The 17,313-nt window shown below is 42.3% G+C and overlaps 1 protein-coding gene across 4 annotated transcripts in view; it reads left to right on the forward strand.

The window, feature by feature from the left end:
- The window catches only part of LRFN2 (leucine rich repeat and fibronectin type III domain containing 2), a 562,124-nt gene extending 546,745 nt beyond the window's left edge, over positions 1-15,379 (forward strand). For 3 of the 4 annotated variants that reach the window (XM_040430756.1, XM_040430758.1, XM_040430755.1), the window contains one exon: positions 12,129-13,053. In XM_040430756.1, coding sequence (XP_040286690.1) covers positions 12,129-13,053 — 925 coding nt within the window. Of the gene's footprint in view, positions 1-12,128; positions 13,054-14,645 lie in introns of those variants that run through there. The other variant, XM_040430759.1, reaches the window with a different exon arrangement.
- The last annotated feature ends 1,934 nt before the right edge of the window (positions 15,380-17,313 follow it).

Below are 17,313 nucleotides of genomic sequence, written 5' to 3' on the forward strand. Positions count from 1 at the left end.
CAGCGATCGTCAACCTGACGTGACCCAGCAGTAGATGGCGGAGCATGAAGAAGATGCCTCACCCCGCCACGTCTTAAAGTAGGAGCCAAGGAGTCACAGGGGACCTGAAAATGTTCCTGTCTGCTGCAAACCCACATAGGCCCGGTGCAAGAATATCAAACATTGCACTTCTGCTCATTAGCTCCGAGTTCAATTAAGTTGAAGGATAATGCAGAAGTTACTTGTAGAGAAGTAAGGAAAGAATTAGGCGCCTCCAAGAGCTGAAGTTTCACATCAAGGAGCTGGTAGACACATCTGTGAAGAATTAGATGGGAAGCCGGGAGAGTAAGGTTCTAAAACGAAGCTAGGGCGATCAGTGATTCGAAGTAAAGACAAATAGTTACAACATCAGCTCCGTCAACAGCAGTTTGCACACTATTTCTAAGAATGAAATACCTCCAGAGATCAAGAGCTGACACTTTACATAAAGGGCTTGTAGGTGAAGGATTACCAGGGGAGCTGGGTGGTTAGGGTTCTACATTTAACCAAATGCAGATCCATGAACAGTAGCTCGCTGACCGCTCCTCAGAATTAAGTGTTACCAGAGATCAAGATGTTCCACATGAAGGAATTGTAGGTACTTGATGGAAATACATGAGGCTATGGCTCTCCTAAACTAACGCACTCAGTGATGCAGAATAAAGACAAATCGTAAAAAATATCAGATCTATAAAAAGCAGATTACTGACTGTTTCTAAAAATGATATACCCCCAGCGATCAAGACCTCACATTCCACACAAAGACCTTGTAGACACAACGGTGCTGGTGTAGCTGGGAATCTAGGAGAACAGGGTTTTAATCCTAACCTAATGCACTCAGTGATATAAAGTCAAATGCAGAACGTCTACAGCAGCTTGCTAACTGTTCCTAAGATTTAAGTGCATTCCATATAAAGGACTTGTGGACACACAGCTGGGAAGCCATGAGAGTAAGGTTCTTCTAACCTTAAACTAATGTAGTCAGATATACAAAATAAACATAAATAAATACAGAAGTAACGATATAAGCTCCATCAACAGCAGCTTGCTAACGGTTTCTAAGATTTAAGTGCATTCCATATAAAGGACTTGTGGACACACAGCCGGGAAGCCATGAGAGTAAGGTTCTTCTAACCTAAAATTAATATAGTCAGATATACAAAATAAACATAAATAAATACAGTAGTAACGATATAAGCTCCATCAACAGCAGCTTGCTGACTGTTTCCAACAATTAAATACCAGCAGAGACCAAGAGGTGACGTAAAGGGCTCGTAGGCACAAAGTTATTGGAGTAGCTGTGAAGTCAGGATGGTCAGGCTCTAATCCTAACCTAATCCACTAAGACATATAGTAAAAATATCAAATCCATCAACAGCAGTGTGCTGATATGTTTCTCATTAGAAACATAAGATACTGCATGGAACTGAGGTCCCTGACTTTATAGGCGAGTATTATTGTGTTGTATAGCAGAGGTGAGACTGGTGGTGAAATCCAATGTGTCCGCTATGGCTTCCATTTCTAGTAATGAGGGCTCATTTGCAGGAGAGACCCTCGCGGCTCCAGTACTTTTCCTGCCGTCACTTCTGCAGCCGCCTACACTTTTAGGGGCACAGCTCAGTGGGGAGCAGAGGTAGCTGTTGCCAGTAGGACCACGATCACATAAGACCAGCATAACATGGCACAAAGTAGGTCTACAGAATTTGCATTGGGGTCCTGGAGCTTTAAAGGGGCTTTCCGAGATTTTTATACTGATGACCTTTCCTCGGGATAGGTCTTCGGCAACTGAATGGTGGGGGCCTGACACCTGGGACCCCTGCTGATCAGCTGCTTGACATGGCAGCTGTGCTCCTGTGAGCGCCCCAACCTTCTGCGTGCTCTCCAAGCACAGCGCCGTACACTGTATAGTGGCCATGCTTGCTATTGAACTCATCTCCATTCACTTTAATGGGGCTGAGCTGGGCCTCATCACACGCCTAGAAAAAGCTAAGAGAAGGCTGTGGCGCACCGATCAGATACTGATAGCCTATCGCAGAAAGTTACGCCTCTGTACAATATACCCTTGAGACTGCATTCAGATGACAGCCTCAGCTCTGCTACATCTTTGCTTTCAGTGTATATACGGCGGGGCGTTGTTGACTTCCATACCCCCTCCAGTGGACAGATGCAGGTACTGCACTTACTGTACACACAAAAGCAGTGGTTTTGGCTTTGCCAGACGCCCATCTGGGATTTTTGTGTCCCCCCGGATCAGAATTTTGGCCCCCAGACCGTCAGTGTACGGTCATCCCTATAAACGCCGATCTCCGAGCATTGACTACGAGGCTCGGATTTCAGTGTATAATTCACTGCGGCCCCTCGGAGAGAAAGGCAAATGCAGCAAATTAATGCAGAAATAATTTAACCTTTTCTTCCTAAGCTAATTGGCCTGCGCTGCCGAGGGACGCAAAGCCCCCTGTTCTGGGGAAGGCCGCGTTATTTCTGCAGGATATGCATTAAATCTCCGCAGATCAATACCAGCGCCAGAGCCGCTCTAATTGCTCTGCAGAGAGGAAAGTCAAAGCGAACTTCACAGAACCGCCTTTTCCATCCTGCGCCAATTGTTTGATCCGTTCTACTCCAGGGGGGACAACGCAGGGAGCTGGTGGAGATGGCCTCATTCATGAGTCTCTCCATGGAGAAGATGTTCTCAGACAGGAGCCGCCTCTGCTGCATACACCACACACTGCACCAATGTCCGGGGGCGAGCACATCATGTAATGACAAGCTCAGCTCAACCGCATAGGCAAACTGAGCTCTGCTGCATCTGTATCTACACTAGGGTGTCTAGTGTCTTCCTGTCCTCTGTCCGGCGTAGGGCCTGGACGGACACAGGGATGTCCACCCTTTCAGCAGCTCACACTTAGACAGCAGCACTGCTCTGTCTGAGCGTGAGCTGTAGTAACTGACCGAGGCTTCTCTTACCCCCAGTCAGTCCCTAGAGCCGCAGACATGGCTCCCTGTGGCTGACTGAGGGGGAGAGAAGCGCCCCGGCTGCCCCCAGCTCACCTTCCATTCAGAAACGTCTTCCCTCTCCTGCCCCCATTTTTTCCCCTGGTCGTGATGGGGGCATGGCTTCATGGAAGGGGTGTGGTTTCATATAGGTGGGTGTGGTTTATTGGTTTGGAGGTGGGGTCACCCTAATCTACACACATGAAGGCAATGAGACTACTGCAGGAGGGTCGTGGTACTAATCAGAATATTTATCTATCTATCTAATACATAGAGCTGAGTGTATGTACGTATGTGTGTGTGTCCGCTAAAGGAATCTGCACCATCGCATTTACAATCACGAAATTTGGCACACAGGTACATCAGGTGTCCGGGAAGGTTTTAGACCGGGTCTCAGCTCTCTAGCACGTACTGTTCCTGAGATATTACAAAAAAAAAAAAAAATGCTAATATGGAGCATCACATGACCTACATTAGCCATCACATGACCTTCATATCCCAACTGCCATACACACGGTCACATGACCCTTATCAGCCAATAGAAGCTCGCAGGCCCTTTGTCTCCACATACACACAGTTTTACTCCAGGTTTCCATAACAACCCAGGCATTTTTCTTTACTGCTGTAGGTCAGCTTTAAAGGGGCAGGGCGCTGTGGACGACACTCTTAAGGGAGCAGAGTGCTGTGGAGGTCACAGTTCAGGTAACAGGTAGGGTGGCCGTTCAGACCTCCCTCAAAAGACGGACTTAAAAACCTCGCCCCCAGGTCCCGTTAGGCCCCCTCCCACTTCGCAGCCGATGGAGATTAAAAATGAAGGTAAAAATGAACTTCTGTCAGCTGCAGGGGTGGGAGGGAGGGTGACTTTCTCCCTGCAGCTCACACTCAGACAGTACAGTGCTGCCGTCTGAGAGTGAGCTGCTCAAAAGGACATCCCTGTGTCCGTCCAGGCCCTGCGCCGTATGGAGGACAGGGAGTCTAAAAGCCGGACTGTCTGCCCTAAAACCAGACCTCTGGCCACCCTAGAGGCAGGCTGCTGTGGAGGTCACAGTTAAGGGGACGGTCCGCTATGGAGGTCAGTGTTAAGGGGCATATTGCTGTAGAGGCCACTGTTAAGGGGACAGGGTGTTGTGGAAATCACTGTTAAGGAGATGGGGTACTGTGGAGGTCACTAATAAAGGGGCGGGCTGCTGTGGAGGTCACTGTTAAGGGAGTTGGGTACTGTGGCAGTCACTGTTAAAGGGGCAGTCGCTATGGAGGTCTCTGTTAAGGGAGCCGGGAATGGTGGAGGTTACAGTTTAGGGGACTATGACCCATGGTCAGTGTTAAGGGGCGGGTGCTATGGAGGTCACTGTTAAAGGGGCAGGCTGCTGTGTAGGTCAAAGTTAAGGGGTTTTGCTGTTGTGGAGGTCCCATTTAAAGGAGACGGGGCACTGTGGGGGGGTCAGTGTTAAGGGGTGGGGGGCTGTGGAGGTCCCTGTTTTGGGGGCGGGGTGCTGTAGAGGTCACTGTTATAGTGGATAGTGTTGATATCTTTTAACGACACACACAAACATAAATAAAATAGATGAATTATACCCGAGCGAAGCCGCGTCCTTCCGCTAGTCTACCTATAAAAAAAAAGGGCAGCGCTAGACAATAAAAAACAGAGGTGCAATCCCAATAGGACGAGACTAATGCCCAAATAATTAAAAAAAAAAATCAAAAAAAGCAGCACGCTCAAAATATAAATAAAGGAAAAAAGTTTATTCACACATGTGGCATCCACATGGGTGAATTAACTTTTTTCCTTTTTTCATATTGTGACTGTGCTGCTTTTTTGCATATTTCTATCTATCTATCTATCTATCTATCTATCTATCTATCTATCTATCTATTATCTATCTATCTATCTATCTATCTCCTATCTATCTATCTATCTATCTATCTTCTATCTATCTATTATCTATCTCCTATCTATCTATCTATCTATCTATCTATCTATCTATCTATCTATCTATCTGTATATCTATCTATCTATCTCCTATCTATCTATCTATTATCTATCTATCTATCTATCTATCTCCTATCTATCTATCTATCTATCTATCTATCTATCTATCTATCTATCTATCTATCTATCTATTATCTATCTATCTATCTATTATCTATCTCCTATCTATCTATCTCCTATCTATCTATCTATTATCTATCTCCTATCTATCTATCTATCTATCTATCTATCTATCTGTATATCTATCTATCTATCTCCTATCTATCTATCTATCTATCTATCTATCTATCTATCTCCTATCTATCTATCTATCTATCTATCTATCTATCTATCTATCTATCTATCTATCTATTATCTATCTCCTATCTATCTATCTATCTATCTATCTATCTATCTATCTATCTATCTATCTATCTATTATCTATCTCCTATCTATCTATCTATCTATCTATCTATCTATCTATCTATCTATCTATCTATCTATTATCTATCTTTTATCTATATATCTATAATCTATCTATCTATCTATCTCCTATCTATCTATCTATCTATCTATCTATCTATCTATCTATCTATCTATCTATCTATCTATCTATCTATCTATCTATCTATCTATCTATCTATCTATCTATTATCTATCTATTTATCCTGATGATTCTTGGTCCAGGTCCCTGGATGTGTAATGGAATCTGTTACCGGAGTGAAGTCTCGCCTCCGCAGTTCGGCTCCTGAACAGATTACACAAGATTTGTAAAATCTCTTTAATAAATAATCGCAGACGCTCTGAGCAGAAGGTTGTGGGAAGGGATTACAGAGATATCAGGAAACAGCGGAATCCATTCATCACACCCGCACATTGCTCTGATGAAACATCTTTCTTCTTCTCGCGCTTTCTGTATCTCTTCTGTATCATGTGAGGATCTCAATATTCTGGATGGTAAATCATCTGCTTCTGCCACAGAAATTCTATCATCGCTCAGTATCTTCCAGTGTTGGAGTAGTCAGGGTGGCAGGTGCCCTGGAGCTTTCACCGCCCAACCTCCCTGCGCAGGCCCCCTGACTTCCCCAGATTAATGATGCTGACAAATATTTCATACTGCCTTACACCACCAGGAATTCTGACATTAGCCTTTTACTGCCCTAGACCACCAGGGATGCTGATATCAAGCTCTTACTGCCCTAGACCACCAGGGATGCTGATATCAAGCTCTTACTGCCCTAGACCACCAGGGATGCTGATATTAACCTCTTACTGCCTTACACCACCAGGAATGCTGACATTACCTCTTACTGCTCTAGAACACCAAGGATGCTAATATCAAGCTCTTACTGCCCTAGACCACCAGGGATGCTGATATCAAGCTCTTACTGCCCTAGACCACCAGGGATGCTGATATTAACCTCTTCTGCCTTACACCACCAGGAATGCTGACATTAACTCTTACTGCTCTAGACCACCAAGGATGCTAATATCAAGCTCTTACTGTCCTAGACCACTAGGGATGCTGATATTAACCTCTTACTGACCTAGACCATCAGGGATGCAGATATTAACCTCTTACTGCCCTAGACCATCAGGGATGATGATATTAACCCCGTACTGCCCTAGACCATCAGGGATGCTAATATAAAGCTCTTATTGCCATAGACCACTAGGGATGCTAACATTAGTCTCTTTTTACCTTGGATCACCAGGGGTACGGGCATTAAAGGGTCACTGATTTTTGAACTGTCGGTGTGTGGGTGCTTAGATCTCCACCAATCGCTAGAATGAGGAGAGAGAAGCTCTCACATATTGTATTCAGAGGAAGCAAGACAGACCTAATAGTAAGCGTATGGGCCCATCTGAGTTCCGTCCCCTGAAGTAAGGAGAGAGAGCATGCTGTGAAAGCTCTTTTCTCTTCTCATTGTAGCGATCTTTGGAGGTCTAACCCCTCAGACCCCCGCCAATCAAAGCTTTTGATATGTTTCTTTGACATATCAAAAGGTTTATGAAATCTCCATGACGCTAACCTTTTACTGCCCTAGACAACCAGGGGTGCTAAAATTAACCTCTTACTTTCCTAGAGAACAAGGGATGCTGACATTAACCTCTTACTTCCCTAGAGAACCAGGGATGCTGAAATTAACCTCTTATGTCCCTAGAAGTAATGTTGACATTACCCTCTTGCTTCCCTAGACCATCAGGGATCTTGGCAATAAACCCTTCAATACACTAGACCACCAAAGATGTTAAAGGTTGAAGACACTCACTTTAACCAGGTGTTGGTTTCCAAAATGTTGCAACTGTGTATAAACCCTCTCAATACAGTAGATTTCTAGCAATATTAAAGCAATGTCCTTAAGAACACCCCCTTCCCGTCTGTCTGGGCAGTGATTTTGAGTGGAACAGGTGTTCTCTCACCCTGACCATTGTACTCCAGGTGCGAAATGAAAGAAGAAACAAAAAAGCTTGTTATGTGGAGTAAATAAAGCACACTATGTCAGCACACAGAATACTGCTCTATAGTGTAGGACTAAAGACAGCTTCAGTAATTGTGATATATTTATCATGGGAGCCGCAATATCCAACTGCTTTTCCCACTCCATGTAGAGATTGGTATATTTAAAGGTGTTCTCCAGGACTACAAAATTGGTGGCCAATGCTTAGAATGGACTATGAATACAGATTGGTGGGAGGTTCTGACTCAGTAGATTGCGGGAGCCACAGTGCTTGCTCTTCTTCGCCGTCTACCAGACACAGCGCCATCTGTTTGATAGTGGCTGCTCTTGGTATTACAGATCATTACAACTCATCCCCATCCAACTATGCAAGTCACTTTCCAGGTACAGTCCCTACCATAAGTATGGAGCTGTCCCTGGTAAGCAAGAAAGGGGACTCAGGGCTCTACTGATCGGCGGGGATGCTAAGAGTGATCTGATATTGATGGCCTATTTCAAGGATAGACCTTTCATTTTGTAGTCCCAGAGAACCCCTTTAACCTGCTCTAAATTTACACTGCACTTGTAGAACATTGATTGCATCAGTCAGTAGTGAGTGAGGCAGTTAAGTACATAGCTTGGACCACAGGACCGACTGCCATCAGCTATATCTAGTAGGGGATGCCATCACTTCATGATCCTGGGGTTTAGACTCTGGAAGCCCCACCAATCCCGAGGACATACTAATGGCGTTGTGCTGCCTTCATGCGTGTCTTGTGAGGTTTTTTTACATTTTGTATTAATAAAGTGTCAAGTTTTATATGATTTGTGCAGTAATTTGGCTCATGGTTTTGTAGGGTTTGTGTAAGGTTTGGTCATCACACAATCAATGAGTAGGTTAACTCTACTCGGTTGGTCATGGAGGGATCAGACGCGTCACTTCCGTGTTTGTCATTCATGGTTAATATTAGAGATGAATGAATCGATTCTAAAATTCAGAAATTCGGCCAAAATATTTTAAAAAGTTCTAATTTTAATGAACACAAATTTTGCTGGATTGTCTACAAGGACATTGTTCCAGGATTTGTACAATGTCCCAGATTTACTATATTACAAGAACATTTAGACTGGCATACTCTTATTCATAGTCATAGGTGCATATCCATAAAGCAAACATAGTTAATAAAAAAAATAATGGCTGCACACACATATAAGCAGTAAAGCTGAGAAATGGGGATCATTCTAAATTCAAGTGGTACAATACCTACTAGAAATGGATCAATGGAAGCTCTTAGAACACATTTTGATCAAACTTGTGTCGAGCCGATCTACCAAGCGTCAAGGTGGCTTCCGCAGACGGGTCCCTATCACTAATATACCGCCTCTCTTGGACTTATCCAAGTCCACATTATCAGGGCGGTGAAGGAACCAGCTACATTTGTACTTTGCTCAGAAGCCCCAGGCAGATGGGCGTGTGCTCAGTCTAAAAGAGGCGCTACCCTCAAATAAATATCACAAGAAAATTTAGACTGGCATACTCTTAGGCTCCATTCACACGTCCGCAAAATGGGTCCGCATCCTTTCCGCAATTTTGCGGAAAGGGTGCGGACCCATTCATTCTCTATGGGGACGGAATGTGCTGTCCGCATCCACATTTGCGGATCCGCACTTCCGCATCCGTGCTTCCGTTTCCGCAAAAAAATAGAACATGTCCTATTCTTGTCCGCAATTGCGGACAAGAACAGGCATATTCTATTATGTCGGCAATGTGCGGTCCGCAAAATGCGGAACACACATTGCCGCTTTCCGTGTTTTGCGGATCCGTGTCTCCGTGTATCCGCAAAACACATTGCGGACGTGTGAATGGAGCCTTATTCTCAGACTGAGCACACGCCCATCTGCCTGGGGCTTCTGAGCAAATACAAATGTAGCAGGTTCCTTCACCGCCCTGATAATGTGGACTTGGATAAGTCCAAGAGAGGCGGTATATTAGTGATAGGGACTAGTGTTGATCACGAATATTCGAATTGTGAATTTTTATTGCTAATATCGGCACTTCAAGAATTTGCGAATATTTAGAATATAGTGCTATATATTTTGAATTTCGAATATTCAAGATTTTTTTTTTAATCAGTGCACATGATCCCTCCCTGCTTCTAGCTTGTGGGCCAATGAGAAGGCTGCAATATCTTTAACTTTAGGAGTAGTGTTGATTGCGAATTTTCGTAATGCAAATTTTTGTAATGAGAATCAAAGAGATCGGGAAAACCCAGATCCGATGGTATATTCTAACCCCCAGGCGTTCCCATGGTGACGGGGACGCTTGTCGGGGAGGAGTATGCCAAAGTAGAACAACTGTACAGATAAAAAAAAAAATACGAATATTCTAAAAAACTAATATATTTGTTTTTTAGAATATTCGTAATATTCTAAAACAAGAATATATAGCAATATAGCAAATTATAATATTACGAAATATTGCATTACGAAAATTCTCATTATGAAAATTTGCATTTTGAAAATTCGCAATCAACACTACTCCTAAAGTCAAAGATATTGCAGCCTTCTCATTGGCCCACAAGCTAGAAGCAGGGAGGGATCATGTGTACTGATTAAAAAAAATCTCGAATATTCGCTATATTGCTATATATTCTTGTTTTAGAATATTAGTTGTTTTTTTTTAAAATCTGTACAGTTGTTCGACTTTGGCATACTCCTCCCCGACAAGCGTCCCCGTCACCATGGGACCGCCTGGGGGTTAGAATATACCCTCGGATCTGAGTTTTCACGATCTCATTGATTCTCATTACAAAAATTCTCATTACAAAAATTAGCATTATGAAAATTTGCAAGCAACACTACTCCTAACGAATATTCGAATTTGCGAATATCCGACGAATATTCTATAAAATATTCGCAAAATATTGCGAATTCGAATATGACCCCTGCCGCTCATCACTAATAGGGACCCGTCTGCGGAAGCCACCTTGACGCTTGGTAGATCGGCTCGACACAAGTTTGGTCAAAATATGCGCTAAGAGCTTCCATTGATCCATTTATAGTAGGTATTGTACCACTTGAATTTAGAATGATCCCCTTTTCTCAGCTTTAATGCTTATATGTGTGTGCAGCCAGATTTAGTATAGACGGTGTAAACAATAGGGGGTAATATGTGAAGTGCGCTGCTCCAGAAAAGTGAAGAGATTTTGCTGGTTTTGCCTGTAAATGAAGCATTTCCACAAAATGTATGATATATGCATTTACTACAGTAAGGGGCGGCCTGATGTTTTGTGAGCAGAGCTACATTTTTAGCCAGATTTATTGTGGTGACTTTTTACAAAAAGTCACAAGTTTACTCTGGTCCCTGGCGGTGTGCAAACTGATGGAGCCATTGTTATAAATATGATCAGACTTTAGACTGAAAAATCTATTCGATAAGTATTTTGTGCAACACATTTTTTTTAAAAATGCTGTGTAACATTTTGTGATGTGTTTCCAAAAAACTAGCTTCAAAACAAGCAGACAATCAAAAAAGGAACAAAAAGTTGCATATTGATACATTACTCTCTTAGGCTTCTTTCATACTTGCGGCACAGCTCTCTGGCAGGCTGGTTCAGCATATAGCGATGGGAATCGGCCAGGCAAAAAAAGCACATGCAGCAGTTTTTTTCCAGTTGAATCCCGTACTATTTGCCAGTTAGTGGCTGAATCTCTTTCAGAACCCCATTATAGTCAATCGGGCTGGAGTGCGTTCTGGTAACATCCAGCAAGAACAGATCCAGAGAACTCCAGCAGGCTGTTCCCTGCCCGAAACCAAAGGCGGACTGGGAACTTAAAGCGGCCCTGAAAAAAAATCCTAAAAGTGGTCCCATGTTGTAGGGGGTCCAAATAGACAGATGGTAGGGAAACACAATTAGGCAGGGTCAGCAATAGCACAAAATACTGTCCCATCAGAACCATATACCATAGTGCAACACAATATATTGCCGAAAAAGCTGTCCCACTACGGTGGTTATTTTCTGTCCTCCTCCAGTTATGTCTTATTAAGATATGGAGCAGGGGCCACAGCAGTTAAATTAAGGAGGACATGTGTGGTCGCTGGCCGGGTACATTAGTACCTGATTCTCACAGTGTTAATTACCACTGAGAGCTCATTATGTACCCAGCCAGTGGCAGAAAGCAGGGCTTGGGTGGCCCCCTGGGCATCGGCCGACTGGGAAATTTCCCTGTAAGGTCTATGGCCAATCTGACCCTGGCCGAAAACAGCCTGCCAGAGAGCTATGCTGCAAATGTGAAAGTAGCCTTAGACCAGCCTCTGGACCTGCACTAGATTCATCACAAGGCTCAGGCTGGAGGATAATTATGGTGCAGGGACAGATACTTTGCCCTAACACCTATGTCTGGCTTACTTTGAAACAGAATTTTACTTCAGAATTGTCCTGCAAGTTTGTTAAAAAATGGAGCATCTTATTCCACACCCTCCTGTGTGAGACGCTCCACACCTTTATTCTAATTAAAAAAAGTGTAGAAACCTTAGTTGAGTCAGATTGCACCAAACTTAAGACACATTAAACCTAGACCACTGTCTACAATTAATACACAAAAATAATACCGTTATACTAAAAGAAAATGTGAATGATTTTTTTAACCTTTATACAAAGTGTGATGAATGTTTTTGTTATTATTTTTGTTTCTTTTTTAATTTCAGGATGATCCCTGCTTCAAACAAAGCCTTTGTTGTGAATAACCTGGTGTCAGGGACAGCGTACGACCTGTGCGTCTTGGCCATTTGGGACGACACTGCAACAACTCTAACAGCCACCAACATTGTGGGATGTTCTCAGTTCTTCACCCAAGAGGACTATCAGCAGTGCCAGTCCATGCACAGCCAGTTCTTAGGGGGCACAATGATTCTAGTTATTGGCGGCATCATAGTTGCTACATTGCTGGTCTTCATTGTTATCTTAATGGTAAGATATAAAATTTGCAACAATTCCCAGGGCAAGATGGCCAATGTCAGCAATGTCTATTCCCAAACTAATGGAGGAAATTCAGTGAGGAATGGCTTGCCACCACAAGTCAACCCTAAAGTGGTGGTGAGGAATGAACTAATGGAATTCAATTGTGGCTCAGTGCACAGTAGCGTCTCCTCCTCTTCTAGTTCGGTGAATAGTCCAGAGGGTGATGACTATAGTCTACAGAGTAACCAAAGCACTCTGTCCAATAAATGGAGACCAGTCTCCAGGTCAAGGCATAACATTGATAGACTTATGGGAGCATTTGCCTCCCTGGAGTTGAGGTGTCAAAATAAGGAGGACGCTGTAGACTCCAGGACTTCTACTACAGTCCACCAGTCAGACAAAGAGCCTTTGCTGGGCAACCAAGAGTCCAAAATCCGTAGTCACCTTATGTTACCTCTGGAGGGAAAAGCAAAACGTAGTCGTTCTTTTGACATGGGGGACTTTTCCACGACTCAGTGTTGTAGTTACCCAAGAAAGATCACAAATATTTGGACTAGGAGAAGCCTCTCAGTTAATGGGATGCTTTTACAATATGCTGATAGTGAACTTACAGGGAACACAACTAGAAGCGCCTACGACAGCTCAGAATGGGTAATGGAAAGCACAGTGTAAATATGGTCCTTCTCCTTTAATGGCAAAGCTTGCCATTTCATTTGGCAAGTATAGTATATAAGAACATACCTTATGAATTGAGTAGGTCTCTGAAATCAGAGGTGGGTAACACCCAAATCCACAGCAGGAGTTACCATGACACAAGTGGAGACAGTTGTGTTAAGCGTTGGCAGTGATGGACTGTTCAGAAGAAGCGCGTGGTATACTCTAAGTGCTCCTTGCCATAGAAACCCAAGAAAAGGACGGCTGAAGAAGGAATTAACATTCCTGTCTTTAAGTTCAATCCAATGATGAAGATTCACAGAGGCATCGATGATGTGACGATGAAGACCATCCAAAAGCAACACCATGTGTGATCACCTAAAATTTTTGTTTCTGTGTTTTTTTTCCTTTTATTTTCTTTTTTTTCCCTTTTTAATTTTCCTTATTTGTATTGTTTCTGTTGATGTGTTATTTTATAGTCCTTCTAGTCTCCGTAATAAAGGGAAAACTTTACACAAATAGATATATTTTCAGACAAATAAAACAAAAAGTTCTATAGATCATTTACATCTATTTTTTTCAGCAGAGTTTCTATGTGTTTGGTGTTTTAAGAAAAGGATAATTAAAGATAAGATATCTAAATCTAGATCTTGAACTTGGATTAATTAAACTTTTGACATTTTTGATGAAAAAAAGGTCATTGAATTAAATTTTTGAAACTAAAAAAGTAACTGTAGAAATTAGAGTTTAATTTGTGAATTTATTAGGAGGAGTGAAGGAGTTTGTATTTTTTCAAAGTGTGATTATGTTATGGGGTGGAGGGAAGGAGTATGTGCAAGCTTTTGAAAGTTTAGTTGTTGCTGATCTACCTTCAACCATTGCTAAAAAAAAGTCTTGGCTTAAGAGTCGTTTTCCCCCCCAAAAAAAATATATTATATTAAAATCTACTTATATATTAAAAAGTTTCCATTGTACCTGAAATATTAAAAATGGATTTTATAATATACTTTATTGCTCAAAGGTCAGCCTTATTCCTGGCACTTCCACTTCTAGCTTATTTTCGACATAGTAGAGAGTTTCCTGTTTGGCACATGAACAGTGCTGTGTGTGAAGGGATTGGCTGACTGGCTCATACGAGTAGCTAGGTCAGCTTTCTTCTCAGTCTCTGTAGGATGACAAAGAAGACTGGTTTAGATAGTGAACTGAGCCTTCACACACAGCACTGGTAATGCGCCGACACAGGAAACTCTCTTCTATATGAAACACAAGCTAAAAGTGGAGGTACCAAGACCTTGGCGGACAACGGGAGACCGGCAGACTCTTGAAAAATTAAGTATATTGGTAAATCAAATTATTTTACATTTCAGATACAATGGAAATTTTTTTTTTACTGATTGACAACCCCTTTAAACCTTTGTCGACTTTGAAGACCTGAATGTATGAAAATGACTGCTACCATAGAGGAAGGTTAGCAACAGCTGAAAATCCAAAGATTGTCCATCCATAAAACAATGACTGAAGCCTTGTCATTCCCCTGAGGGTGCTAGCTAACAAAATATATAGTGCTCAGAATTTAATAAGATATGACAAGATAAAAATTGTCATTCCAGATGTCAGCAACGCAGTCAAGCGTATCGTCCGGGAGTAGCAGGATTTCATTGACGGCTTGTACTTCCTAGTTAAAAAATACCTGGAGAGTACCAACGTTTTACGAAGGACTAATATGGATTTTTGACTCGTCCACCACCATTCTCATTAATGACTTTCTTGTGATTGAAAGGGAGAGAAAAAAAAGTACTTTCAGCCATCCTGGACTTGGTTAGCTCTGTTTTTATTTTGTTTCTACAATTTCTTTGGTCATTGGCATTCTCAAGCATTTTTGTACAGAAAAAAAAAAAACTAACAAGGTGAATATAATGTATAATGTTTTTATATCACTAAAGAAAAAAAAAAAAAAGAAATGAGAGCTATATTGTGAGCCGGCTGTGTACTTCTCTTGTATGGTCATGTTTCCTACTTGGAGTTTTAGAATATGACATTCATGTGGAAAAGAAAAAAAAATTTTTGCTACAAATTGTACAGTAAAAAAATTCTGCAATGAAAACTTGGGCTATTTTGCTTACATAGAAGTTTTATTATTTTTGGAATTTCTGAAGAATACAGGGAAAAGGAACACATAGAACTGTTCAACCCGAGCTGATGTATGGGATGTACTACACGTTCTCACATAGAGAGAGTGACTGACAAATCAATGGAGGCACAAAACAATTTGGTGAAGATGAGTAAATGACAACAAAAAGATTGGAAAAACACAAATAGATTGCAAACTACTCGATATAAAGTTCATGTGTCACTGAAATGTCATCTTCATAAAAAAAATCTGTAATTAAAAATAAATGTGCATATTTTCATTAATGTATATAAGAAATGGTCAACAGGTTGTGGTGTGTAAGAAAGGAAATGGAAAGGGTTAAAAAAAAAATTTTTTACAGATTGCCCAAGATTAGACAAACGTGCCTGTCGTTTTAGAAAAATAGCGCCACACGTGTCCATAGGTTGTAAGCGGTATTACAGTTCAGCTCCACTGAAGCGAACGCAACTGAGCTGCAATACCACACACAACCTGTGGTCCAGAGCTCCAAATCCCCAGCACTGACAAAAGGTTACAAAGTAGCAATTGCATAGATCCATAGTTATAATGTCAGTTATATCACATAGCAGAAATGTAAGTAAATTCTTGTGGGATCCTTAGGCCAAATTTTGGGCTCATTCCCAGGGATGCAGCTATAGGGATGCAGAGGCAGCAATTGCACCTAGTCCATATTGTCAGAAGCATACCAAAGGCCACATATTGTAAATAGAAGTCTTTTACAGATAGCTCTACTCCATCGTTATTTAAAGAGTATTTGTCGGTCGGATCAACCCTATTAAAACAGACATATGGACTGGTAGAGTTGATCCTGCTGATTAAATCAATACCTGTCTTGTGGAAAACAGTTGTGGCGTTCCTGAGAAAAAAGACTTTTATTCTTTATGAAAATAAAAGCTTCCGAACACTAAGGGGCGTGGTTAGCACTAGAAAGTTGAGGCCCCGCCCCTCAGAGTACTGCCACTCGCACTTGTATAAAGAAAAAATGTATCTTTTTCTCAAGAACGCCACAGCCAATTTTCATAAAACAGGTATCATTTTAATCAGCAGGCTCAACCTTAGAAGGCCATATGCTCTACCTAATGTGATTGACCCTGCTGACAGGTGCCCTTTAAAATCACACCACATATGGTAGTCCAAGCAGTTCAGTGGTCTCCTTTATGTTATATTGAGGATGATTGTGGAGTTCATGTGCGTGAACAAGACATCTTATCACCGAATCTCCAGGCTGAATGTGAAAATATGTTGAAATTCAAGATTTTCTGATGTGGAATGTGGACGACTCAGGAAAGACTCCAACCGTTCGTGGAGGAGGGGGCGTCACAGTTAAAGGACATCTGTCAGCAGATTTGTACCTATGACACTGGCTGACCTGTTACTTGTGCACTTGTCAGCTGAAGGCATCTGTGTTGGTCCCATGTTCATATGTGCCCGCATTGCTGAGAAAAATGTTGTTTTAATATATGCAAATGAGCCTCCAGGAGCAACGGGGGCGTTGCTGTTACACCTAGAGGCTCTGCACTCTGTGCAACTGCAGTGGCCTCTACACTTTAATTGACAGGACCAGACAGCGAAAACATCATCACACCTGGTCCTGTCAATCAAAGTGGAGAAGATACAGCAATTGCAGAGAGAGCATAGCCTCTAGGTGTAATGGTAACACCCCTGTTGCTCCTAGAGGCTCATTTGCATATATGAAAACATAATTTTTCTCAGCAATGCGGACACATATGAACATGGGACCAACACAGAGGCCTTCAGCTGCCGAGCGCACATGTAACAGGTCAGCCGGTGTTATAGGTACAAATCTGCTGACAGATGTCCTTGATGATCACATTGACATGAATGCTCGTTGGCAATCATCTGGCAGTGTAATACTGCCGCCGATTGCCCGATAAATGAGCAAACGCTCGTACATCAGGCAATCCAAATCTTTTGACATGTTAAATAATTATTGTTTGCAGGCGGTGCATAATAACGTGGTGTATAATAATCTGCCGCCGGCAAACTACTAGACAGTATCGGGACGAGTGATGGCATAGCGATCGCTCCTCCCCATGCTTCGGAGGAGTTCGCTGCATGTAATAGAGGTGGTCTAATCCGATAGCGAGCATCCGATTCCGTCCCGA

The sequence above is a fragment of the Bufo bufo genome, chromosome 4 (genome assembly GCF_905171765.1).
Source record: "Bufo bufo chromosome 4, aBufBuf1.1, whole genome shotgun sequence".
NCBI classification, from domain to species: domain Eukaryota; kingdom Metazoa; phylum Chordata; class Amphibia; order Anura; family Bufonidae; genus Bufo; species Bufo bufo.